This window comes from Tursiops truncatus, chromosome 3 (genome assembly GCF_011762595.2).
Source record: "Tursiops truncatus isolate mTurTru1 chromosome 3, mTurTru1.mat.Y, whole genome shotgun sequence".
NCBI classification, from domain to species: domain Eukaryota; kingdom Metazoa; phylum Chordata; class Mammalia; order Artiodactyla; family Delphinidae; genus Tursiops; species Tursiops truncatus.
Genome location: NC_047036.1, coordinates 160,241,715 through 160,267,391, shown reverse-complemented (window position 1 = coordinate 160,267,391; position 25,677 = coordinate 160,241,715). Strand labels below are relative to the sequence as shown.

The 25,677-nt window shown below is 56.4% G+C and overlaps 2 protein-coding genes across 4 annotated transcripts; one reads left to right on the top strand and one right to left on the bottom strand.

Moving 5' to 3' along the window:
• Positions 1-10,648: 10,648 nt before the first annotated feature.
• Positions 10,649-18,024, top strand: HOMER3 (homer scaffold protein 3). Of its 3 annotated transcripts, none has more exons than XM_033854010.2 (10): positions 10,650-10,859; positions 12,460-12,541; positions 12,629-12,785; positions 13,038-13,169; positions 14,175-14,282; positions 15,291-15,412; positions 15,928-16,084; positions 16,415-16,528; positions 16,638-16,724; positions 17,558-18,024. In XM_033854010.2, the coding sequence occupies exons 2-10, from the start codon at positions 12,528-12,530 to the stop codon at positions 17,747-17,749; spliced, it is 1,083 nt and encodes a 360-aa protein (XP_033709901.1). In that variant the 5' UTR covers positions 10,650-10,859; positions 12,460-12,527; the 3' UTR covers positions 17,750-18,024. The 3 variants fall into 3 exon arrangements, with proteins under 3 accessions (XP_073659228.1, XP_033709901.1, XP_033709902.1); XM_033854011.2 differs by having other exon boundaries at positions 10,650-11,543; XM_073803127.1 differs by lacking the exon at positions 13,038-13,169 and having other exon boundaries at positions 10,649-12,541.
• Positions 18,025-18,612: 588 nt separating this feature from the next.
• DDX49 (DEAD-box helicase 49) lies at positions 18,613-25,650 on the bottom strand. The gene is made up of 13 exons (XM_033854009.2): positions 25,494-25,650; positions 24,494-24,617; positions 23,790-23,875; positions 23,580-23,701; positions 23,051-23,238; positions 22,767-22,907; positions 21,952-22,027; positions 21,579-21,655; positions 21,305-21,402; positions 20,141-20,215; positions 19,407-19,495; positions 19,243-19,314; positions 18,613-19,151 (listed from the first exon to the last, which is right to left on the bottom strand). The coding sequence occupies exons 1-13, from the start codon at positions 25,606-25,608 to the stop codon at positions 18,963-18,965; spliced, it is 1,452 nt and encodes a 483-aa protein (XP_033709900.1). The 5' UTR covers positions 25,609-25,650; the 3' UTR covers positions 18,613-18,962.
• Positions 25,651-25,677: the final 27 nt, after the last annotated feature.

Here is a 25,677-nt window from a genome sequence, read left to right as displayed (position 1 = left end):
ACAAATAAAGGGGCTGCTGGATGGGGCACAGGGGCTTGGGTGTGATAGTGAGGAGAGGCTTACTGGAGGACATTTGAGCAGAGTTTTGGGGACTTTCTGGAAGCCAGAAACCCCAGGTTAGGGCCTTTATTTGTTGGTTGGTTGGTTGGTTTTGATGTAAAATTCACATAACATCAAATTAACCATTGTAAGATGTACAATGCTGTGGCATTTAGTACATTCACAATGTTGTGCAGCCATCACCTCTATCTAGTTTCAGAACATTGATGAAAGCATCCCCCAAAAGGAAACCCCATACCTATTAAGCAGTCACTCCCCATGCCCCCTTGGGCCCCATTGGAGGCCTCTGATTTTAAGCCACATTTTGCAAAGTAAATGTCTCTAATATTTATGTGCAAATGTCAGATGTTCAAAGAAATGGACACACTCATCCACTGCTGCTGGGAGCAGAGTGAGATACGGGTATCCCATATGGAAATATAGAAGCTGGTGTGGCCCTAAGTATACATAAGAAACCCTGAAAACGTGTGATTCCACTTTTAAGGCTATCTCCAAAAAGCATCCCTCAAGGAAGCAACCTAGATGCCCAACCATAGGGGATCAGTTTAATAAATCGCGGAAGAGCCCCCAGCTGGACAATGATGAAGTCTTTCAACACCAGAGGATAGAATGGTACTGATCATTGTGGAAAGTGGGCCTTGACTGACAAATCATGTGTACCGTGTGATTCCATCGTGGCTGAGATAAATAAAGGAAAAAAAAAATCTAGAGTGAAATAGACGATCATGTTAGTAACAGTGGTTTCTGGGCATTGATTTTATTTTTAGAATTTCAGGGACTTCCCTCGTGGTGCAGTGGTTAAGAATCCGCCTGCCAATGCAGGGGACATGGGTTTGAGCCCTGGTCCGGGAAGGTCCCACATGCCGCGGAGCAACTAAGCCCATGAGCCACAACTACTGAGCCTGCTCTCTAGAGCCCACGAGCCACAACTACTGAGCCCATGTGCCACAAAGCCTGCGCACCTAGAACCCATGCTCTATAACAAGAGAAGCCAATGCAGTGAGAAACCCGCGCACTGCAACGAAGGGTAACCCCACTTCACCGCAGTTAGAGAAAGCCTGCACGCAGCAACGAAGGCCCAACGCAGCCAAAAATAAATAAATAATTTAATTAATTAAAAAAATTTTTTCATTCACTCTAGATATTTACTGAGTGCCTGGTGTGTGCCAGCCTCCTTTGCCAGTGTTTTTTTTTTTTTTTTTTTTTTTTTTTTTTTTTGCGGTACGTGGGCCTCTCACTGCTGTGGCCTCTCCCGTTGTGGAGCACAGGCTCCGGACGCACAGGCCCAGCAGCCATGGCTCACGGGCCCAGCCGCTCGGCGGCATGTGGGATCTTCCCGGACCGGGGCACGAACCCGTATCCCCTGCATCGGCAGGCGGACTCTCAACCACTGCGCCACCAGGGAAGCCCTGCCAGTGTTTTTTAACTTAACAGTGAGCACCTGGCACATCATAGGTGCATCATAAAAATTCACCCAGGAAATTAAATGCTATAACAAAGGACCTTATTTAGATGATTTATGTCATGCTTGTTTGTGTTTTCTGAAACTGTTTTTATACTGAGCATATTAATTTGGCAATCAGAAGAGAAAACACATAAAGCTAATTCCATTAGAAAACATATGCATGTATGTTTCATGCCCTCCCCCCACCCCTCATCATGGCTGTTTATCTTCCCAGCTGCCTCTCCTTTCCTCCAGTCTGGCTCCTCCTGACTTCTCATTGAGAGTGGAGTTGATACATCCCAGTTCCTAGGGTCTGGGGCTGGGCTGGGCTCCTAGAAAGTGTGCAATTAAGATGAGTTGGAGAGGGAATTCCCTGGCGGTCCAGCGGTTAGGACTTGGCACTTTTGCTGCCGTGGCCTGCGTTCAATCCCTGGTTGGGGAACTAAGATCTGCAAGCCGCAGGATGAGATGGAGAGATTTCCGGATGGGGGAACTGAGGCTCAGAGAGGTGAGTTGACCTGTTCAATGTCACATAACACATAAGTGTCAGTGGAAGCTGTCTGCCCCCAGAGCTCTTTCTGCTACCTGGAATGGACTCAGGCCAAGCCTGGATTCCTTCCTACCCTGCAGCCATTTTATTAGGCTTATATGATGGTGGCTTTATTATTGATGGGGGGAGTTGCACCCCACATGGAGTTTGATTTCTCAATGGGCCACTGGCAGAAATCGCTGGTCTTTTCCTTCGTATACATCTCATACTGGTGCTCCTTGTTCCCCAAGAAGTCTCAGCCCCAGGCCTAGGGACACCAAATCAGATACATTTGCTCTCTGCTCCCTGGGATCAGGCCTGAGCCAGGTGCTCTGCCTGGAAAATCTGGAGGGCTGCATGGAGGAGGGGGCGCAGAGTTGAGGCTCGGATGAGTAGAAGTGTGCTAGGTTGAGAAGTGGAGGAGGGACTTCCCTAGTGGTGCAGTGGGTAAGAATCTGCCTGCCAATGCAGGCAACACGGGTTCGATCCCTATTCCGGGAAGATCCCACATGCTGTGGAGCAGCTAAGCCCGTGTACCACAACTACTGAAGCCCGCGCACCTAGAGCCCGTGCTCCACAAGAGAAGCCACCGCCATGAGAAGCCCGCGCACCACAATGAAGAGTAGTCCCCATTTGCCACAACTAGAGAAAGCCCACGTGCAGCAACGAAGACCCACGCAGCCAAAAATAAATAAATAAAATTATTAAAAAAAAAAAAAGAAGAAGAAGTGGAAGACTAGCTGGGTAGATGTAAGGATGGAGGAGCTGGGGGTGGATCATGGATAATGCCTGCATCTCTAGGAGGGTAGGTAAATGGATGGGTAGGTGGGTGAATGGTGGGTGGATGGATTGATGGATGGGTGGCTGGGTGGGAGGATGAATGGATGGGTGGATGGATGGACAATGGGTGGGTGTGGATGGGTGCATAAGACAGAGCAGGCCACTCGGGACAACTGACCACCTGGCCGACCCAGTGGGGGCCCCTCAGCCTCCCTCCCTCTTGCCTCTGCTCTTCTTCTCCCTGGAAGGTGCCCCCCCCAGCGCAGCAGAGACACCTCAGCCCAGCCACCAGACACATCCTGCCTGGGCCCCAAGGTGCAACGAGAGACCCCAAGATGTGGTGAGACTGACACCCCTTCCCCAGACTCTGAGTTCCCCTGGTCTGTGCTCACTTTGGGATTTGTTATAACAAAGAATTAAACGATTTTGAGAAGCGGGGACCCAGAGTTCCAAGTTCCACAATCCCCCTGCTGGGGTCCCCAAGATGTGACTAGGAGGCTGAGTCCTAGTTGTCCCCGCTACACTTATCACACTTGCCACCATTTTGGGAGGTGGGAGGGTCCCCGTGTGTCCCTCTGCTCTTGGGCACGCCCCTTCCCTCTCTCAGACTCAGTCTCTCCAGCTGTAAAAGGTGTCCACGAAAGCTCCCAGCTGGGACCAGCTTCTAAGTTTACTGCTCTGATGTCACAGTCTTAAAGATCTGAATAATTTGCATCTTCCTTTCACGCTGGGTCCTGTAAATCACGCAGGCTACGCTGCTCCCACTGCATCAATCAACGAGCATTTATGCTGCTCCAGCTGAATGCAAGCCAGGCCAAGCCATGATTCCCCTCTCTGGAAGTGTGTGGCCGCTACTCTCAGACCTCCCGGCTAGAATAACACAGAGCAAAACTCGAACCCAGGCCTCTGATTGCAGCCTGGAGGTAGTCTCCCCTGTGTACGTGGTTGGTGTCCAACGTGTGACCCTTTCTCTGTCCCTTAGTGGGCCCCCTCCTCCAATCCAGCCCAGGGCAAAGCAGGCTCCTCTGTGACCTCCCTTGGGGCTACAGGATCCACGTGTTCCGGAAACCAGATGTTTCCGTCCTGTTGGAGGCCTGGGATTTCAGTGATAAGACCAGGGCCAGCATCAAGAGCTTTTGAGAGAGAGAAAGAGGAAGGCCAGACAAAGCAGAAAGAGAGTTACTGAGATGAGCTTTCTCCTGGAAGCCCTGGGAGGGATACGTGCTTAGAGCCTGGAACCGTCCCCAAAGATATAATGATAGCGCTAATAACAATGTCATTTGTTTATCAAGCACAGAGCAGGATACCCTCTGTTTCGTGATAAACGAAGAGGCAAGTATTAGAATCGCCCTCCTCAGTCCATTTGCCATGTGGTGTGCTGGTGAATCTTATCGCAACATGTAAAAGCAAATCCTGTCCCTCTCCTGCTCAAAAGCCTCCCATGGCTCCCCAGTTCCCATTCTTCACTGGGGCCCAGAAGGTCCCTTCTGACCCAGTCTATGAAGCTCTCTGCCCACACAGCCCCCAACTGTGCCCCCGCACTCACCCTGCTCCAGCCACACCTGCCTCCTCGATGCCGCTCCAAGGGGCTGAGTGTGTTCCCACCTCAGGGCCTTTGCACATGCTGTTCCCCTGAATCACCACCTCCTCAGAGCAGCCTTTGCCAGCCACCTGTCTTTGCCTGTGGCTCTGCTTGATTTTCTTTCCTTCGCATAATGCTGTCAGAAGCCAGCCTACTCTGTCCTCTGTCATCCATTTTGTCCACCAGGTAGTTGTGAGCGCCCTGAGGGCAGAGCCTCCCACAATGCTGGCATGTAGTAGGTACTCAATAAACATGAGTTAACAAATGAAGAGCCCCATCTTAAAGAGGAGGAAACAGGGGCTTCCCTGGCAGTCCGGTGGTTAGGACTCTGTGCTCTCACTGTTGAGGGCCTGGGTTCAATCCCTGGTTGCAGAACAAAGATCCCATCAGCTGCGCTGCACGACAGAACAAAAAAAAAAAAAAAAAAAAAAGGAGGAGGAAACAGAGGCCCCCAGTGCATCCATGGAGATGGGCCGTTGGAACATTTGAGTCTGAGCCCAGATTGTATCAAATCTACCTGCAGGGAAGTGAATGCACCCCCACCCCCTCCAATGGGTAAATAAGGCTTCAAAGGCTGCACGGAGCAGGGCCTGGCCTGTCAGATCCAGGTTCGAGGGCAAGCTTTTCCACTCGGACATTTTTTAATTTGGGGAAGTGGCCTAATTCCCCTGATTCTCAGTTTCCTCTTCTATAAAAATGAAGTCAGAGGTCAGATCAAGGAGGCAGCCTGTGGGGCCCTGCCATGGACTGCCATAGCAGGCATCTCTCTCCCTCTTTGTGCCCTCCCACACTGCGCGACAATGGGGCCCCTGAGAGGCCTTTGCCCAAGTCGGGACGCTGAGGGACTCCCAGTCTGGGGTGGCGGCAGAGCCAGAGAGAGATACCCCCTCATCATGTAAGGTCAGGGTTGGGGTAGTGGAGGAAGTCTGGGAGGGCTTCCTGGAAGAGGAAGTGTTGGAGCTGGCATTCCAGGCCATAGGTGGGGTCAAGTGCAAAGGCTCAGAAATGAGGCCGAATGCATAAGTTCAGAGATGGGGTTTAGCAGCTTGGCTGATGGAAATGAGGCGCTTGATTCTCCCTCTGAAACCTAACAAGAAAGCCATAGAAGGTGCTGGGGTAGGAAAGTGAGCAATGCCACCAGTTAAGGGGTCCTGGGGGTGGGAATGCTGGTTTAGGGGCTGGCCAGAGGGGTGAATCCTGACTCTAGCCTGTGCCTGGGGACCAGCAACAACCTCCCCTGGCAGACTGAGGGAGGAAGATGCAGCATCTGAGTCACCCGGTTCCTGCAAGAACATTCGGCACCCAGCAGCCCCACATGGGCTGTCACGAAGCAGGAACACGGCCCCCGGAGCCCCTCCATGCAGACTTCCCCGAGACCTCCTGCTCTCTGTTCCCACAGCTCTTCCTTCAAGGCCACAGAAGTAGGAGGAGGAGAGGGCAGGTGAAGGGGAGGCCACGTAGGTTGCTTGGCCAGAATTTGGGAGCTTGGGGGAAGGGGAGATTCCCTGGCTGAGGGTCCTGAGTGTCCTGGGGCTGCCAAAGCCTCTGGACTCTGTCTGGGATTGGGAAACTGAGGCTCAGAGAAAGTCAGGGTCTGCCCCTATTCTGCGCAGTGTATAGATACCTGGTTCTCTCCTAAGAGCTGAAACTCTGGGGAATTCCCTGGCAGTCCAGTGGTTAGGACTCCCCACTCTCAATGTTGAGGGCCTGGGTTCAATCCCTGCTCAGGAAACTAAGATCCCACAAGCCGCACAGCGCGGCTGCCCCTCCACCAAAAAAAAAGAGTCGAAACCTTGTCTGGAGCCTGCAGTGTAAATGAGATCACATCCCTCCCTCTCTGGCTCCAAACTCTCCCACGGCTCCCCAGTACCCTCAATACTTCATTGCCATCCACGAGCTCCCACCTGGCTCCTTTAGCCCTCAGCATCCCCTTAGTCTCCTCCCTCACTCTGTTCTGACCACCCTGGCCTCCCTGCTGTTCCTCCAACACACCTAGCCCATCCCCACCTCGGGGCCTTTGCACATGCTGTGCCTCTGTCCAGAGCACTCTTTGTGACTTATTAACCCCATCTGATCCCCCAGCAAAGGTGCGGAGAGAGGGGATCATGTGCCCAGGAACACACATCAAGCTGGTGTGAGTCAGGATTTATACCCAGGCCTGTCTGACTACCCCCCAATCCAAGCCCTCTCCCACAGATGGTGTCACGTTCAAAACAGGCCTCCAGACCAGTCCACCGTAGAGATGAATGATTCTCAGTCTCTCCAGGTTTTGCCACCACAGGTGGGTGCCAAAGACTCTCAGTCCTTAGGCCCAAACCCACTGCTCAGGGAGCTCCTGGGCCAACTTGACTCTCAAGTCTCCCACTGTCCCTCCTGATGTGGCCGTGATTTTTCTGCCCCACTTTCTGCCCTTCACATGAGTAGATGGTGGAGCCTTCAAGGACAACACAGCCAAAAATAATCAGGCCCTGACCTACCTCCCAAAAGTGGGGCAGCCCCGCCCAGCCACCTGGTATCGGGGAGGTAATTAGTACATGTGGCAAATGAGGGTAATTAGGTCTGTGGGAACTGAACCATGCATCCAGATTTGAAGTTTGGAGGGGGCTCAAGGGCCGCCTCCCTCAACCCCCAACCTGCCCTGGTCCTGGGAGGTTGAGTCCATAACCCAGTGCCAGATGCCCTGCACCAGCCCCTTCATGTCTGGGCCTGAGGGGGTCTGGTTCCATTACTTCCTGCGAGCTGTTTGTTTAATGAATTAACCTTGGCCTTGGGGAGAAATTGAATTGGATCTGAATTTTAGGTGGGGTCACTTTCTAGGGAAGAAAAATCACCAATATTAAATCATCAAACTCTCCTCTGCCATGACCCCTATGCGTCCACCCCATGCTGGGAGATGCCAAGCCCAAGAGAGGCCTCAGCCCAGCCCTTGAGATACCTTCAGGCTGGGGGAATCAGCGCTGGACACAGACACCTCCTGGGGTCAGTGTTGGGCTACAAGGAGGGAGAGTGTTGGGAAGGGTTCAGCAGAAGAGGAAAGAGGGCTTCTTAGAGAAGCGGGCATTGGGGGTGGGGGTTTGAGGAATGAATAGGAGTTTGCCAGGAGGATAAGGTCTGGTGGCTGGCCCAACTAGCCAGCCTGGGGCAAGAGGGAGTAGGAGAAGGAGAGTGGTTAGAGAGGCACATACAGGGCCCAGAGCTAAAGATTTAGAGGATATCATGCCAGGTTGGACCCATTTCTGTTCTCAAGAGCGCATGCCTGGTTGGGACCCTTCAAACCCTAAAAGAGAAAATCTTAAGAACTTGGCTCAGGGTCGAAACCACATGCCAAGAATAACTATAATGTTTATAACAGCAAGCATTTATTAAACTCCTAGGGTCATACCCTCTTCACGCCAGGACATGTTGGAGCCTTAGAGGAAACCTCAGAAGTGAGCACCATTCTTATGCACATTTTATAGATGGGGAAACTAAAGTGCAGGGAAGAAAAGTGACTTCTTTAAGGTCACCCTGCTGGTAGGAGGCAGGGCTGGGATTCACTCCCTGGCTCACATGACTCTGGAGGCCACCAAGGACCAAGGTGGGGCCTTGGGACCCCTTCCTTCTGGAAGCATTTACAGAGTTCCTGCTGCAAGTCAGGCCTTGCTCTAGGTGCTGAGACAGAGCCATGGAAGTAGACAGTAACCAAATCATGACCTAAACAGATCTAAGTGGCCACTGTGACTCATGCCATGAGGTTGGGCATGTGGCTTTGGGGAAGAGTGACAGACCTCCCCTGCTCTGGTGGAACAGGAACCCTCCAGGGAGGAGAAACAATATAACTTCAGCCCAAAGGTTGGGTCAGATTTAACTAGGCAGAGGCCAGAGCCTGACCTTTAAGAGCCACTCTGTAAATGCGGCTGCCCTAGAGACGAAAAAGCTGTTCTATTTCTTGCTTGGTTTCTCCCGTGACAGGAAGCTTATTCCCTCATGTCCTTCCTCAGCCCCAAGAGAAAGCTGTTGTTACCAGTCAGCCACCTTGTGTTGGTGGCCTCTGTTCGCCCCTCAAGGACATTTCCAGTAAGACAGGCCCGAGAACCAGGCAGAAGAGGGCTCAGGCTGGGGTGGTAGTGGCAGCTCAGGGCAGCCCCCTACCCATCTATACCCAGGGGACAGTGAGAAGCTGCTGGTGTTGCCTGGATCCTTCCTGCCTCCTCCCACCACCTACAGCCCTGTAAGCATCAGCCCATTCTCCAGGCGAGAAAACTGAGGTCTACACTGGCAAAATCACTCCCTCAGTTTGAACTTGATTAAGACAACTTCAGGTCAGGGCTGCTCAAGGCCAGCCACATCCCTGTCCTTCCTGGAGACCTGAGAGGGGACCCCATTCTCCCTCATGCTGTTGCCTTCTGCCCTCATAAGGGGTAAAGTCTGCCCAGGCTCCTCGCCCAGCCGCCCCCACAGAACAGCCACATGGCCCCAGCTCTACAGCCAGCCAGCACTCAGCACACACCGAGCAGCTTCCAGAAGCCTTGGCTCTGCCGGCACCTTTCCAGTTACTGTTTTTTTTAATTTTTAAATTTTCTTTTTTTTTTTTTTCGGTAATAAGGAAAAGTCATTCTTTGCACAGAACAGACGGTATTTCCTTTGTTCCCTACAGTGTTCAAGCGTTTTGTGGCTTCGCGCCTGAGAGCGAAGCCAAATCCTTTGCTTATGCAAATGCCGTATGAAGTTAAAGGCAACTGGGGAAACTGAGTCTGCAGCTCTGTTTTCCTAGCTGCAGTGATACTACCTCTCATGCTGAGTGAGCCTGGGCTCCAGGATGGGCCAGCTCTGGCCACAGTCGAACAAATAAATAGATCAGGGATCCCACAGAAAGGGATGGGGTGGTGGAACAGGGGCGAGTGATATCCCTTCCGAACCCAGGATAGTTAGAGAAGCTTCCAGGAGGCGAGGGGGCAGTGGAGCTGAGCCTGGAAGGACATAACAGAATATATGCCTTTGGGAAGGGCATTCTAGGTAGAAGAAACAGCTTGGGCAAAGGCCAGGAGGGAGGAAAACTCAGATCTTGGCCTGGGAGTAAGTCTCCGGAAATGACATGACCTGGGATTCACCTAAAGGTAATTTGAAGGAAGCTACCAGCTCAGATGTGCGATTCTTGTTGGCGGAAACAGACAGACAAGAACAGGGAAAGGATGTGAGGAGAGGAAAAGCAAAAACCTGGCATGTGAGTCAGAGCTTCAGGGAAGTGCAGGGCTTGGTTCTGAGGAGCCCCGGTGCCTCTGCCCATGAACCTGACGGCACTCTGTGACTTTGGAGACACTGTGTGTCTCCAGAGAAAGGGCAGATACAGGACTGAAAAGCGGGCTCCACAGGCAGGGTCAGAGGAGATCCTGGCTCGGCTCTAAAAGGACCCTCTCCCAGCAAGCGTAGGAAGGGGGTGGACTCCCTCTGACCAGAGGTGGCAAACCTGGGCCTGTGGACCTCCAGGCAATTCACCCGTTTGGTGGCAAGTGGACACTGACATTCCCTCCACCTGGATTTGGGGACCCTATAACACAGCAACGATGATCCTAATCCAACCTCATCGGCATTGTTACAGTTGTTTTAGGGGACACAGAAGCCCCGAGGTTGACAGAAGTCCCAACCTGGGGATCAGGGTGAGGTGGGAGAGCAGGCAGGAAGGATTATGAGCAGGGGACCTGGGATCAAGCCCCATTAAGTGCCTACTGTTTGCCTCTCTCTCATCTACCAGCCCCCTCTCTGCTGAGGTCTCTTTCATTTTCTGGATACAGCCATTGAGAAGCCACTGTGTGCATGCGCCTGGGCCCACCAAGGCAGCAGATGTGCCCTGCCCCCGGACTCCCATCGGGTGAAGAGGAACCTGATTCCCCATCACGGGCAAAAGCATCACGGGCAAAAGCATCACGTCTATGGCCTTGGCTTTGCCTCTGAGCAGCATCTGACTCAGGTGGGCCCGAGGGTCAGGGCCCCCCTTGAAGAGAGGATGAGGCCACATTCTCCTCTGTCCACCCAGGTCTGTCTGTCTGTCCGTCTCCTGTGTCTCTGCCTCTCTCCTCCATCTCTCCGTCTCTAGGTCTGGGTCTCTGTCTCCGCCCTATTCCCTGTCCGCTTCCGCCCCCTTCTTAACCTCTCTTCCCCAATCCTCCCCGCTTCCTCTCTGCTCGCGCCCCTCCTTCTCCCTCTCCCCCCACCTGCCGCCAGCAGGGGGTGCTGCGGTGCGGCCTCGGCGGCCCGGGGAGGCGGGGCGGGCGGCGGCCGCGTCGGGACTCGCCGCGATGGGACCGGAGACGGCGCGGGCGGCGGCGGCGACGGCGCAGACAAAGGCGCGGGCGGTGCGGAGGGCGGCGCGGAGGGCGCGGGCCCCGGAGCCAGCGAGCGAGCGGGGCGCCCGTCTGCGGGGACTCGGCGCCGCGGGGCCGCACCCGCCTAGCGCCCGGACACTTGCGGGGTGCAGAGCCGGCAGGGTGAGCCCGGCCAGCTGAGCCAGCGCTGGGAGCGCGGGGGGCCCCGAAGTTCCAGGGCCGGGGAGAGGGCGCTGGGGGTCCCGAAGTTCCGGATACAGAGGCTGGGGGCAGCTGGGGGAGCCCCGAAGTTCCAGGGCTTGAGAGGGCGCGGGGACCCCGAAGTTCCGTTGTCGGGGTCGGGGAGGGGACAGTGCGAGCGGTTCCCGAAGTTCCGGACCCGTCATTGGAGGAGGCTGTGAAGATGTCTCCGACGTTTCGGACCTGGGGTGGAGGGGCGACGCGAGGGAACCCCGAAATTCAGGACCCGGGGATGGAAGGGTGGCAGGGGCGTCCCCGAAGTTCAGGAGTCAGGAACAGCGCGCAGGATCCCCTAAGCTCTGGACCTGCGGTTGCAGGAGGTAGATAACGTGTCCCCGAAGTTCTGGACCCGGAGTGGGGCGGGGCGTCGCAGGGATCCTGGAAGTTCCAGGGTCGGGGGCGGCACTTCCCGAAGTTGGGGCGCGCATAGGGCACCCTGGTCCTGACCCTGGGAACTCGATCCTGACTGAATATCAAATCCCCTGGACTGGGGCTCCTGGGGTGGGGCTTCGCCCCCGCACGCGATTGTGGATCCCGGACACCGGGCGGAGTCGGGCTCCCCTTTGGAGCCCCGCGGCCGGCAGCGTCCGAGGCGCATGACTCTTGGTGAGTAACTTTTCCCAAAGCCGCAAGTCGCTGCAGGAACATCCGCTGCAGGAACGTCCGGGCAGGAGGGGCCTGAGTTTCTAGGATCCCTGCGCCCTGGAACCCTGGCTCGACCCAGGACTCACCCCCAACCCCGGCCAAAGTCTCTGCCCCTCCCCCACCCAGGGGCTCCGGTTTCAGACCCTGTGACCGGGACAGAAGCTGCCCAGGACAGAGTGGGGGGGCATTCCCCCCTCTGACCACGGAGGCTACCGAGTCTAGGCCTCCCTTCCCTTAGTTTGCCTCCCCCCCTCCCCCAGGTCTCTCGTGGACCTGGATCCCGCCCAGCCCCATGGTACTGGGATTGAGTGGTGATGGGTGGGCACCATGGTAGACCTGTTGAGCCACATCTTGTCTTTTTAACTAGGCTGGAGGCTCCCTGGGGATTTGGACTTTGACTCCAAGGTGTGCCTCTGCCCTACAGTGGAAGCTGAGGGGTCTCTTTGTGGGTCCAGTGGGGGACCGGTCTCCCAGTAGGCACCTGTCAATGCCCCACTTATCGATGGAGGCCCTGCTTTGAGGAGTGATGGACGAAAGTGTCAGGAAGTACTGAACAGGAGTTGGCCACCTTGGCCTCCTCCACCCAGCCCAGAGATTGAGAAGACTTCACTGGGGGGTCCAGTAACCAGGAAGATGTGAGGTATATGCCGGGCTGTTAGATGCCACCTGGCTCCTATCAGAGGCCGTCTCCTGCCCAGGGTGTTGCAAGAGTTTCCTCCCAATGGACAGAGTTGGGGTCTTTTTGCTGAGTGATTCCCTCACTTTTGGATTGAAGTTCTATGAATGGTGTACTTGGAAGTGGGGTCTTGGGGCTGGACATGCTTGGCCTCCCACAGCCTGGTCTGGGGAGACACTCACAAACGTCCTGTCCCCCCAGAGGCCAAGCCAGCTGTTCCTACCATCCCCCTGGCTGTCCCTTGGAGCCCACCCAGACAAGCCTGACCAATGTCCACAGCCAGGTGAGCCCCTGCTTCTACCAAAGCTTGGCCTTGAGTCCCCTGGGGGGCCGGTGCCTGGCCCCCGCTGAACACCCTCTCCCCATGCAGGGAGCAGCCCATCTTCAGCACACGGGCGCACGTGTTCCAGATCGACCCGGCCACCAAGCGGAACTGGATCCCCGCGGGCAAACACGCACTCACTGTCTCCTACTTTTACGATGCCACCCGCAACGTCTACCGAATCATCAGCCTTGGGGGTGCCAAGGTCCTGGTGGGGCTTGGGTGGGGTGGCAGGTGCCAAGGATCCTAGGGACAAGCCTGGTTCAGTCGCTTCCTTGCTGTGTGCCTTGGGGGCCGGGGGAGTACCCTGAGTCTTTCTGGGTCTCAGTCTTCCTCCTGAAATGGCCCAGACCAAGGACTTCTGAGGTGCTAATACAAAGCTATATCCCTGGGGGTTTCACATTCATTGTTACCAGTCCCATCACCCGGGAACTTTTCTCCCCACCGCCTTCCCCAGGCCATCATCAACAGCACTGTCACCCCCAACATGACATTTACCAAAACGTCCCAGAAGTTCGGGCAGTGGGCAGACAGTCGCGCCAACACCGTCTATGGCCTTGGCTTTGCCTCTGAGCAGCATCTGACTCAGGTGGGCCTGCAGGGATACATGGTGGGAGGAATGGGGCTGGGGCTGGGTCTTCTCTTGGGTGCACTGGGGGGACCCTGGACAGATGCTGGGCCTCCATCTTCCCAGCTGCAGAATGGGCCTACAGAATTGGACAAGCCAGTAGCTCCTTCCCAATTTTCTGGTTCACATTCCAGCTCTGTTGGCCACCTGCTCTGATTTCGGACACAGCCTGCCCCTCTCTGGGTGCCTAGGATGGGCTGGGTGCTTCCCCGCACCCCTGGCATTACCTTCTTTATCGCCTTCCTCCACCCTCTGCTGTTTCTAGAGTTCAGTACTGTCTTATCCATTGTTTCCCTGTATGGTTCGTGCTCTCTGAATCCTGTTGAGTTCATGATGCTTTGCTTTGCTTTGCTTCTAGAAGCATTAGTTTTCCTTTCAAATTTAGATCATTGAATTAATTTCTACCGGAGGTTTAAAGTAGGAGTGTTTTTTTCCCACATGAGTATTCAGTTGCTCTTGGGCCATTTTTTGAAAAAAACATCTACCCCCCCAACCCCCAATGAATTGCACTGGCCCCTTTGCACAAATCAAGTGGCTATATGTCTGTAAATATGTTTCTTTAAAAAATTACTTTCAAGCTAAGGAAATTTATTTTAAAATGAAAAAAAAAAAGTGTATCCTACCCTAGCTGGAAATGAAAGACAGATTAGCACCCACCTGAGGCTCTCCTTGCTGAAATAAGCCTGACTGAGAGGGAAAGGGGGCCCCTTTCTCAAGGTGGCTCAATGTGATACACCTCCATGAACATCCCACCGCCCTCCCCATCCTGATACCCACTCTGCTCATTGGGCATCGTTTTCCAAGCCTACTTCCCACTCTTCCAGTTCATGAGAGGCGGGGATGCACTCAATTCTAAAGTTCCTTCCAAAGCAACAGAGCTGCTACTGGGTGGAGCTGATGTGGTGGGACCCTGGGGGAGGGGGCTGGGGGTTTGTTGACTGTCTGTTCCTGCCCCCCATTCCTCAGTTTGCCGAGAAGTTCCAGGAAGTGAAGGAAGCAGCGAGGCTGGCACGGGAGAAATCTCAGGATGGGGGAGAGCTCACCAGTCCAGCCCTGGGGCTCACTGCCCACCAGGTCAGCACTCCCTGTCCCATGCGTGCCAGGAGCTCAACTGATATTGGGGGGGGTCTAGGTGCTGTGCCGGTTCCCAGGACCAAATGCTCACGGATGATGTAAAACTAGATCCATGGCAAGGACCATGGAAGAGGGCTGTGGGTGCCATGGGGGCGTGTCATAGGCTGTCCAAATGTTAGATCAAGGAAGGCCAGAAAACCAGCTCACAGGGCAGAGTTGAAATGTGGAAGTTGAAATGGCTAAGTAGAGTGGCAGAGTAAAAAACTGTCCCTGGGTGTTTTCCCCCACTAACTTATTCGTATCATTTATTTATTTAGTTTAAATATTTATTATTTATTTTACTTATGTATTTTGGCGGCACTGGGTCTTAGTTGCGGCTCGTGGGATCTTTGTGGCGGCATGCGGGCTTCTTAGTTGCGGCATGCAGACTCTTAGTTGTGGCACGCATGCAGGATCTATTCCCTGACCAGGGATCAAACCCAGGCCCCCTGCACTGGGAGCACGGAGTCTCACCCGCTGGACCACCAGGGAAGTCCCTCAGCATCATTTATTGACCGCATACTGTGTGCCAGGCCCAGGGCTGGGCACAGGGATTAAGGAGATGAAAAAGTAGGTTGGTCCAGGCAGCAGGTGGATTCATAATGAATTTAGCCTGATGGAGTGCGTTTCCTGTGGGATTTTTAAATGGATGTTGAAATTTGGCCCCAGGGAAGGTCATTGCTCTGAGGGAACAGCATGGAGGTTTCAGATTGCTCCCCGCTTTGCAGATTATGAGTATCTCCCGGGGTTTAGGCTAGACTGCATCAGGTTTGCTCCTGGGGGTTGGTGAGAGCCCAGCAGGCAAGGTGGGGGGCAGGGCCCAGAAAGGGGCCATCGGGAGCCATTGGTGGTGGGTGAGGAGGGGAAAGGAGCAGTCAGATCCCAGTGCTGGGAAAGACCTCCTGCCCTCAGTCACGAACCACGTAGCATCAGCCCTCACTGTGCCCTCACTTCTGCCCATGCTCTTAGGTGCCCCCGAGCCCCCTCGTCAGCTCCAACGGCCCCGGCGACGAGAAGCTATTCCGCAGCCAGAGCGCGGACGCTCCCGGCCCCGCTGAGCGCGAGCGGCTCAGAAAGATGCTGTCCGAGGGGTGAGGGGGGTAGGGCGGGGCACAGGGGCGTGGCAGGACGAAGGGTTGGGGAAGAGGGGAGAGGAAGTTCTCAGAAACTGTAGGGACTTGTTCAAGCGGCGGGATCTGACACTGGACCCAAGGCCTGTGGTAGGAGAGGAGACACTCAGACTATGCCCCTTCCAGAGCCGACCCCGCTCCTGCCTCATCCATTACTCGGGGCTAACTCTGGCCTGTCCACATCTCCCCCGGCTAATTCTAAACCCACGGGTGCCTCCCCACCCACTTTGTTCTGTCCACATCCCCTGGGCTGATCCTGCTTGGCCTTCCGACTGTGTCTCACTGAACTGACACCAAAGCGCCTACTTTGACCCCACCCCCGACAAGACTCCGCCTCCCCGGGACGTCCCCACCCCCTAGTCCCGAGGTACCTTGGCCCCAACCATAACCCCGCCCCCAGCCCAGCACCTCCCTCACCCTGCCTCAGGCCCAGTGAGGCCCCGCCCTACCCTCTGCCGACTCCCCCGTCCCCGCAGCTCGGTGGGCGAGGTGCAGTGGGAGGCCGAGTTCTTCGCGCTTCAGGACAGTAACAACAAGTTGGCGAGCGCCCTGCGAGAGGCCAACGCCGCCGCCGCCCAGTGGAGGCAGCAGCTGGAGGCCCAGCGCGCAGAGGCCGAGAGGCTGCGACAGCGGGTGAGGAAGCCCCTCCCTCCCAGAGACCCCAAGTGGCCCGGACCACCGTGAAGCCCCGGCCTCCTATCTGTCCTGGGTTCCCTGGCTGGCTGTGTGATCTTGGCAAATCACTTCCCTGAGCCTTAGTTTCTTGTTCTGTAGTATGGGTCTGAAATAATGTCAGCCTCAGAGGGTTGTCAGACCCTAAAGACCTACCTGCCAGAGGCGGGGTGGTGGCCCCAACCAGAAGGGGTTAGTGCCCAGTCATGGGCTTGGCTGGTCAGGCATATTCCCCAGGGATCAGGAGAGTACAGGCTGGGGCGTCAGGGGCTGACCTTCCTGTCTGCACAGGTGGCTGAGCTGGAGGCCCAGGCTGCCACCGCCGAGCCACCCGCGGTCAGTGAGAAGGAGGGACCCGGCCAGTCGCTGGAGCAGCTGGAGGCACTAGTGCAAACTAAGGACCAGGTGTGTGAGCGTGTCTGTATGCGTTTGTGTTTCCTTGGGCCCTGCCTTCCCTGATCTCCCATGGGGGAGCCAGGACTCTCAGAATGGATTCTGGGAACTTCTCCATTAGGAGATCCAGACGCTGAAGAGCCAGACTGGTGGTCCCCGTGAGGCCCCAGACAGCGCCGAGCGTGAGGAGACACAGCAGAAGGTGCAGGTGTGTGCGGTTGCTGTGAGGCGGGGTGGGGTGACCACCCAAGGCAGCCAGCCTCTGATGTAGGACAGACCTGGCATATTCCCTACCTAGTGCAGCTATGTGCCTCCCTGAGTTTCAGTTTCTTCACCTATAAATGGAGTAGGAAGACATCTAAGGTTGTGAAGGATTTGGATGACCAGGTGCATGGAAGGACGGAATCGGTGGGTGGTTTATAAAACATGGTTATTAGTACAATGTTTCATCTCCTTCCATTCATTCAACAAGCAGTTTTTGAGTCTCTGTTGAATCTTCATTCTTGACCCCATCAAATCCTCACACATTCCCAGCCTGAGGTCAGGAGCTTGCATTTGTACCCAGGTGTGCTGGCCTGGCCCTCACTGTAGACTTTATCTGAGAAGCCTCAAGCATGTCCTGTGAGTCCAGCAGGGGAGAAGTTAAAGGAGCTGGTGCCCCCAAAGAGAGAGAGGTTGGGGGAATGCTCCCTGTTGTTTCCTGGGCAGAGTGCACAGCATATGCAAAGGCCCTGAGGTGGGGAGAAAGTATGTTCAAGGAACCACAAGGAAGCCAGCAAGCCTGGGTTGGAATGAGCGAGGAGGGGTATGGATTTCATTCCCAGCATGATGGGTGACGAGGGTCTTGAGCAGAAGAGGAATGTGGTCATTTCAGTGATGTTCCAATCAGGGGACCAGGGAGTGTCTTGGGTAGAGGTGGCAGGGAGGAGGCCAGGAGACAGAGAGGGCTTGGCCCAGAGTGGAGGCTGTGGGGATAGCATTCAGATGCTGGACCCTTGAGACTTGCTGGGGCCCCCAACCCTGCTTGCCCTCTCCCTGCAGGAACTGGAGACCCGAAACGCGGAGCTGGAGCACCAGCTGCGGGCAACGGAGCGCAGCCTGGAGGAGGCACGGGTAGAGCGGGAGCGGGCACGGGCCGAGGTGGGCCGGGCCGCGCAGCTGCTGGACGTCAGGCTGTTTGAGCTGAGCGAGCTGCGGGAGGGCCTGGCCCGCCTGGCCGAGGGCACGCCCTGAGTCCGGCCTCTGGGTCTACGTGGGAGCAGGGGCCTGCGGGAGCTAGTTTTACATGAACGATTCCCGCCTGGGGCACGGGCCAGGCCGCAGGCGGCACAGTGGGCCATTCCCCCGGCAGGGACTGGGGCCCGACTCAGCCTGGGGAGGGCCTGTCCACAGTCCTCCAGCCGGCCCTGGCTGTTCACAGCTCACGGGCTGTTTTTGAGCTCTTCATCGTGTAGAATTTCTAGACTCCCCAGGGCATGTGCTGGTGCCCAATTACATTTCTAAGCGCGGCTGTGTGTGTGGTGTGTGAGTAGCTAGGTACCTGGTCGCCGTCACTGCACCCGCGGCCCTCGGTCTGTGTAGGGTTTGGTGAGCCACTCAGAGATGAGAGGGAGGCTCAGAAAGCCTCAGGGGCACGCCCAGGCCACATGGCTCTGCTGCGCCATCTTCTTGGGCTCTGCCCATGTTGTCTGGACCGGTTTGGACTAAGGTGGACCCTGGTTAAGGACTCCTCCCACCACTTCACTGTGGCCACAAACCCCAAATACAAGCAGGTGGGCAGGAGGGGAAGGTCCTAGCCCATGGCTGTGTTCACTGGGCATGGGAGGGATCTCACCAAAACATCTGCATTTGCAGAGAAGAGCAGTTGCTATGCCCACTTTCCAGATGAAGAAACCAAGGCCCATATAAGGGGCTTCACCAACCCAAGGTCACTCGGCTGGAATGGTCAGCACTGCAGTTCAAAGCTTTGGGCCTGGCCCCACAGGAAAGGAGACACGGGGGATGGGGGGGTGGTAAGTGGTGTTCTGGGAGACTTGAGAAGTATAGGCAGTCATACCCTCCTCCCTCTGCCCCTGCTCCCCGAGAGTCAGACTGGGGAAGTCAAAAGACTCATTTATTGAGCATCTCCTGCAACGACACACCTTCGCTCTGGGGCCCCACGGCACCCCCAGGGTGACCCTGGGCTGGGGTCACTGCACGTGGACTTGGGTCCAACCTCATAGCCTTCTTTCCTCCTCTGCAGCCTGCCTCTTGGCCAAGGTTCTGAGGAGGGGCCACCAGGGGCTGCAGGGTGGGGTGGAGGGCTGCGCACTGAACGTGGGTGTCCGTGGGCTCCACTGAGGGGGACTGGGCAGACTAGGAGGAGAGATTATCCTGAGGGGAGGACCCTCCAACCTTCAGCTGGATGAAGGCGTCCCAGGCTGGGCAGACGGGGACCGTGTGGAACTCAGGCCGGGCCCTGAGCGGGTGCTGGGGACAAGCAGGCCTCAGGCTGGGCCCTGGATGGACACCCCCTGTGGCCAGCCCCACTGGCCTTCTGCCGCTGCAGTGCCTGCTCCACTTTCTCCTTGAAGCGCCGGTTCTTCTGCTTGATTTTGGCCAGCTCGGCCTTGCGCTTGGCCTCCAGGTCGGGATCCTGGCATGGGGAGGACCGGAAGGTGGCTAAGCTGATCGTCTGCGGGGAAGCTTGTGCCCCACGCCCACTCCACCACCGGCTCAGCCCTCACCTTCCCCTCCAGGATCATCTGCTTCCGCTTATTAATCTCTTTCTTTTCATCAAAGTTGGCTGCCTCCAGTTTCTGGGGGGCGGGAGGGAGAGGCCGTCTTGGGGATCACCGTCTTCCAGGAAGCACCCTGGGCCCCAAGTACCAGCCCCTTCCCCGACACTCACAATCTCACACTCCCTCCGCACCACGTTGACCTGTGTGAGGATCTGTAGCACCTCAGGTTCCTCCACCGAGAACTCCTCCAGCTTCTTCTCTGTGGGGACAGCAGGGTCACAGGGGGGCAGGCACGACATGGAGAGGGATTTCAACTATGTAGTGAGTTCCCTGTGTAGAAGAGCATGCAAGGCCATCCAGGGCCGTAGCAGATAAGGATCAGGTGGGCAAGATCTAAGATTTCAGACCCAAGGAAGGTATAGACCGCTCTTTTTATGTTGTTAGCAATACTATGAATTTGACTAGGGATTTTTTTTTTTTTCCTGGAAACAGTGTCCTTTAAAGTCAAGACATTTCTGAATCTTAGGACAGTCTGTGCAGTGACTGGAGGTGCCCCAGAGGTTCTCAGTCTTGGCTACACATTAAACCACCCAAGGGGGTTTTTCAAACATGCCCAGGCCCGAGCCCTGGGGCTTCTGACTCATCCACAGGGACCACCCACACACTCTGGTCTGAGAAACCAAAGTCCCTTCCCACCAGATGTGGCTTTCAGCTGCTGAAGGCCATTGCAGAGCTTGTTTCAACAACTGGGCAAAAGAAACTTCTTTGAGGGTTGCATAAGAAGGAAAGCGCGGTTTAAGCCTGCTCACGTGAGCAGGCTAGCGGGTGTCTGATAGGGCTGAGTGGCATCTCACCCAGAAGCACCCGCCTCCCCTCCCCTCTCCTCCTCTGCCCCTCCACTCACTGATCTGCTCCTCGATGGCGTGTACCAGGTGGATGTCATACTGCGTCACCAGCGTGATGGCCTGTCCCTGCCGCCCTGTGGGGACACACCCAGGCTGTGTGCTGGAGGCCAAGACAAAGGGCCAACAGAAGCAGGTCCTGACCAGCAGGCGGCTCAGGGCTCCTCTCAATCAAGGGGAACAGTACAGGAGCTCGGTGGGTGAGTGAGTGACCGGAAATGAATGACGCTCAGGGCGTCAGGGCTCAACCCCCTGCCTGACCTCTGCGTAGTAGGCAGGTCTGTCCCAGGGGAGCTGCAGGACTCCAGGGAGAGGCAGCTCTCCTGCCAGCTTGGCCTTATACAGGTGATGTGGCTGATTTCCCATTTCGGTGTGGCCGCCAGGGAGCCCAGGCCAAGTTCTGTCAGCAATAAGCCCAGACAGGTTTCAGCTCAGATCTCTGCACACCACTTTCTCCATTCCCCGTTCCTGTGACAGTGACTAGTGCTGGAACAGCACTGGCAGCTGGCCAGGCCCATGGCCCTCGGAGCAGCCCCAAACAGGTGTCACCTTCTTATTACCCATTGTTGGATGAGGCAGTGGGGGCCCAGAGAGCTGATGTGACCTTCCTGAGGCCACAGGGGAGGAGAGAAGGGCCAGGCCCAGTCTGGCCCCAGAAACCGTCTCTCTGCCCACTCCAGGTGTGAGAAAATCTCCTGGACTCCGTGCCCCTCCTGGGTGGGGCTGGGGAGCAGACACAAGGATGCCTCCTTGGCTCCTAGCCAGAGTCACAGCGAGGGGTTGAACTTGGACGGCAAATCCCACAGGGCAGCGTCATACCCACCAGGACTCGTACACCTATTTGCTGCTGGGCATGGATTGGCAGTCCTGACGGGTAAAGGGGCCTGGGGTGAGGCAACAGGGAGTGGTGGGGATGGGGCCAGTGTGTACCGTGTCCCCAGGGGACAGCACGTGTCACTGCTAGTGCTGCTGGGGGTGAGAAGACAGAGCATCCCCACCTACGGTTTTGAAAGGCCGATTCCCCCAACTTGCAAGTGCTTCCTCTAGTGTCTTTCACCTGTGGCCTGTAGCCCTCCTGTGTCCCACCAGCTTGTGACTCTGGCTCCTCGTGGTGTGGGCAGGCAGAAGGGGCGGGTGCCAAAGGCTGCCCCACCCTGTGTGCTCACCTGCACGGGCTGTCCGGCCGACTCGGTGGATGTAGATCTTCGGGAGCCCGGGGGTGTTGTGGTTGATGACCACCTGTACCGTGGGAATGTCCAGGCCCCTGGAGAGAGAGGTCGGTCAGCACCTCTGTCCACGTGGGGAAACTGAGGTTGGGACTCACCCAAGGTCGTTCAGCAGTGAAGCTGAGGCTGCCTGACCCATGCCTGAAGCCAGTCCCTCCCTCTGGCCCTTTTGTGGGGGGCGTCATGGGGAAGGGAGTACCCTGGAGCTGCTCACCGGGAGGCCACATCTGTCGCGATCAGGATCCGGTAGATGCTGGACTTGAACTTGGACAGGGCGGCAAAGCGTTCTTTCTGTGCCAGATTGGGGAGAGAATTGGGGGTGGGGGGCGGGGTGTGAGGTGGCATCTCAACAAACGTTTGAGCGCTTACTGTGTGAGGCCTGGGGACAGGGCAGAGGCCAGGACAGTCTCCGCCCTCAAGTGGCTCACAGTCCAGTGAGGGAGATGACCTTGAGGAGGCCAGACTGGGGCAGACAGGTGGCAGGAAGAGTGTTCCAGGCAGAGGAAAGGGCCTGGGCAAAAGCTGGGAGAAGTCCCCAGGGCAAGGCTGGCGGCTGAGGGGATCTGTGGGGCCGCCCAATGCCTCACCTGTTTCATCATGGAATGCAAAGCCACGGTGGGGAAGTTGAATTTGCGCAGCATCATACACAGAATCTGACAGGTCCTGGCAGGAAGGATGTACTGTCAGCCCATCTAGCGCTAGGGTCCTGGAAAGGTGCTCCTGGCCCTCCCACCCCCCGAGTCCCCAAGCAGGTGGCCCTGCACAGCTGGGGAAGGAGAAGCCGGGCTGTAGTGTCCTGCCCACTGACCCCTCCCCTGGCCTAAGCAACAAGAGTGGGCCCTACATCCAGACTTTTCTCTTCTGGTGGCCAAGAAATTCTTGGGGGCAGCAGTCAGGAGGTCTCCTCCACGTGCTGTGGACTGCCTTCTACGCTGGCTCGGGCTAGGCTACTCTACAGCTCCTTGACGCTCTCCCTGAACGCCTCAAAGAATTTTGAAATCCCTGGGTCTGCGGAGAGGACAGCCCCAGGTGTTGGTGCTGATGTGCCGGGCCTCACTGACATCCTGAGACCACAGCGAATAGGCTGCTCCAGGGCCTTCGCAGCTGCTGCAGGGGTCTCCTGGAGAGAGCCTGAGGCCCTCAGCCCTTCCGGTTAAAGGCAGGTCTGAGGAACCCCAAATCCTGGCTCTGCCTTCAGGAGAGGTGACCTTGGCAAACTGCTTGACCTCTCTGAGCCCCCTTGAGTGCATCCTCTGAAACTGCTGGTCTGAGCAGAGGCCCCGGAGTGCCGAGACCATCTGTATGCCTCATACCTCCAACCTTGGGCCACCTCTCAGGCCTCCGTGAAGGGCTATGGGAGGGGCGCCCGGGGGATGGGAGAGGCAGGCCTGCCCACACTCACTTGCATGTGTTGGTGAAGATGATGATGGACCAGTCCTCGTGCTCGTCCTGGAAGTTCTGGATCAGGTGGACCAGGTAGGCATCCTTGACCTTCTCAGGCACTAGCAGGTAGCGCTGGTCCAGCTGTTCTACTGTGCGCACACTGGGGACAGGCGGGCCTGTTTCCCCTTCTGTTGAATGAGGCCAATAGCCCACCCTGCCCATGGGTAGTGACCTCTGTTGGGTGTGACCCCCACTTGGACTCCCGCCTGCCCTGCTCCCCCAGGAGCGTGGCTATGGACTCACGGGGCCTGAGCCTCCCAGAAGAAGGGCTGGTTGGTGGCCAGGCCCTGCAGCTCCCTCAGCGTGTCGGTCAGCGTGGCACTGAAGAGCAGCGTCTGCCTGCGGGCCGGCACAGCCGCCAGGATAGTCTCCAAGTCCACGGTGAAGTCAGTGCAGCCCTGCTCCAACAGCCGGTCCGCCTCATCCATCACCTGTAGTGCCGGCAGCAGGGGGTAGGAATCTGGGGTGAGGGTGCTGGCCGAGTCCTGACTACATGCCTGGGCTCGACCCACCTTCCCCATGTGCCTCCTTCCTGGTCTAAGATGTGGGCCCTAGAGCACTCTCCCTCTAGGTCTTGGAGGCCTTTTCCCTCACCCATCTCAGCTCCAATGTCACCTCCTCAGAGAGGCCCAGCCCCCAACTATCTTTACTAATACAGGCCCCCTTTTGTTGGTTCCTGAGCTGTTCTTATCACCATTCCCAGCGTGGTACTGGATGGCCTGTGGGACACACATTTCCCACATGGATGTATCAGGGCCCCAGGCTGACTTACCAGGAAGCGAATCTTCTTTATGCTGAAGGTATTGGAGCTGCGGAGGTGGTCAGCCAGGCGCCCTGGTGTGGCGATGACCACATGTGGTTTCCGGGAGAGCTCCAAGGCCTGGGCCACCATGTCTGTGGGTGGAGGGCGAGAGGTGGGGCTGGGTGGATGGTCTGAGGCTGCAGAGGGTCCATGCCCAGAGCCTCCCTGGGCCCCCCATACCCATGCCGCCGACAATGATGCAGTCTTTCAAGCCCAGAGGCTTCCCCAGGACCCGGAACTGCTCTGCGATCTGGTAGGCCAGCTCCCTGTGGGCATGAAGGGGCCAGCCTGGGTCAGATAGCGGTTTTGTGTTTGCCTCTCATTCCCATCTCCACCCTACGGCCTCCTGCCTGGACCCCTCCTGTTCACACACCCTCCGAGGCTCCCAGTCCCCTTTGGACAAAGGTTCTGATACTGAGTGTTGGAGGCCCCTTGTGGTCCCTACCCTCTCACTAGGCTGGATCCCCAAACAGCCCATGGCTTGTCCCCTGCCAGTCCTACCCACACTGGCCTTTCTTCTTCCCACGTCCTCAGCAATGGCCTCAACACCACAGTCATCAAAGCCTGAGACCCAAGTGTCAGTCCTCCCTCCCCCAGGGCTGGTCAGTGTCCAAGTCCTCTCCTCTCTGCCCCCAGCCCCAGCTCCGCCCAGGCCTTTTCTCTGCCTGTGTCCCTACTTCCCGGCCTTCCTACTTGCCCCTGAGTCAAGCCCTGTGCTCAGAACTTTTCACACACTGTCTTGTTAATTCTTCAGCACCTCTAAGAGGTGGGCATAATTTCTGTCCCCATCTTGCACACATGGAAAGTGCGCTCAGAGAGGTAAAGGCGCTTGCCCGAGAGAACACAGCTGGTTAACTCACCCACGAGGCCTTTGGGGCGCTCACCTGGTGGGTGTCAGGACGAGGCAGAAGATGCCATAGGGATCCTCAGACAGCTTCTGCAAGATGGGCAGGACAAACGCTGCCGTCTTGCCACTGCCTGTCTTGGCACAGCCCAGGCAGTCCCGACCTGGGCAGAGGGCAAAGCAGTGTCACAGGTGTAGACAGGTGTTGTATCGGGCACAGTTTACAGCAGCTAACATTTAATGAGCAATTACTGTATGCTCAGTACTGGCCTGTGCCCTTCCCGTTCCAAGCATTCTGACAACTTTCCATTTAGAGCAACTGACACATTTTAGAAGGGCGAAGCCATTATAATCTCCATTTAACATAAGGGGAAACAAAGTCTCAAAGATTTTCCCAGGATACACAAACAGTGAGTATCAGGCTGGACTGGAACCCACATCCAACTGACCTGAGATACCTGCTACTAACCACGACCTCGTTTTGACTCCTTCCGGGGTATCAGGGTTTGGGAAACCCAGAATGTCCTCCCCCCAATCTGCATCCTATGCTCCCTACTGACTCCTTCATCCTTGTTTATTTAATGCCTCAATTTGTCACATCCTAGGCTTCCTGAAGGCGTCCCTTTAATGGCAAAACTGGGTTGGACCAGAGGAGTGGGGAGAAGAGCAGTCTAGGGACCAGAGCCGTGGATTTACCAGTAATCTTGACAACCTCAGTTTCCATTTGTAAAACGGTGATAGTAATCCAAGCTCTGCCGAATTTTCCCAGTACTATCTATCAGTTTTTCATCAAACTCTCCCAGTGCTCTGAGGCTATAAAAGTTTCAGAGATTACATCACTTGAGTGCAGACACACAGAGAGTCAGCCGTACACCCTAAACGCCGACACTGCCTAGTCTGCCTCCGGAACCCAGGATCGCCCGTAAGGGCCAAGACTGCCCTTCGCCTCACGGGGCCGGCGTGGGCAAAAGCTGCGAGAAGGCAAAGTGAGGTGACAGGAGCGGGGACGCCTCCTGGAGAAGAGGCCTAGCCATACTCACCTTCCAGGATGGCGGGAATACAGCCGAGCTGCACGGGCGTGGGCTGCTTCAAACCCAGCTGCCGACATTGTTCCACGAGCCAGGATGACAGCCCAAGCTCCGCAAAGCCAGCCATCCTCGCCGCCAGCCCAGTGTAAGCACCAGTGTGAGCCGTGCTTCCGGTGCGTGTTGATGACGTCAGGAA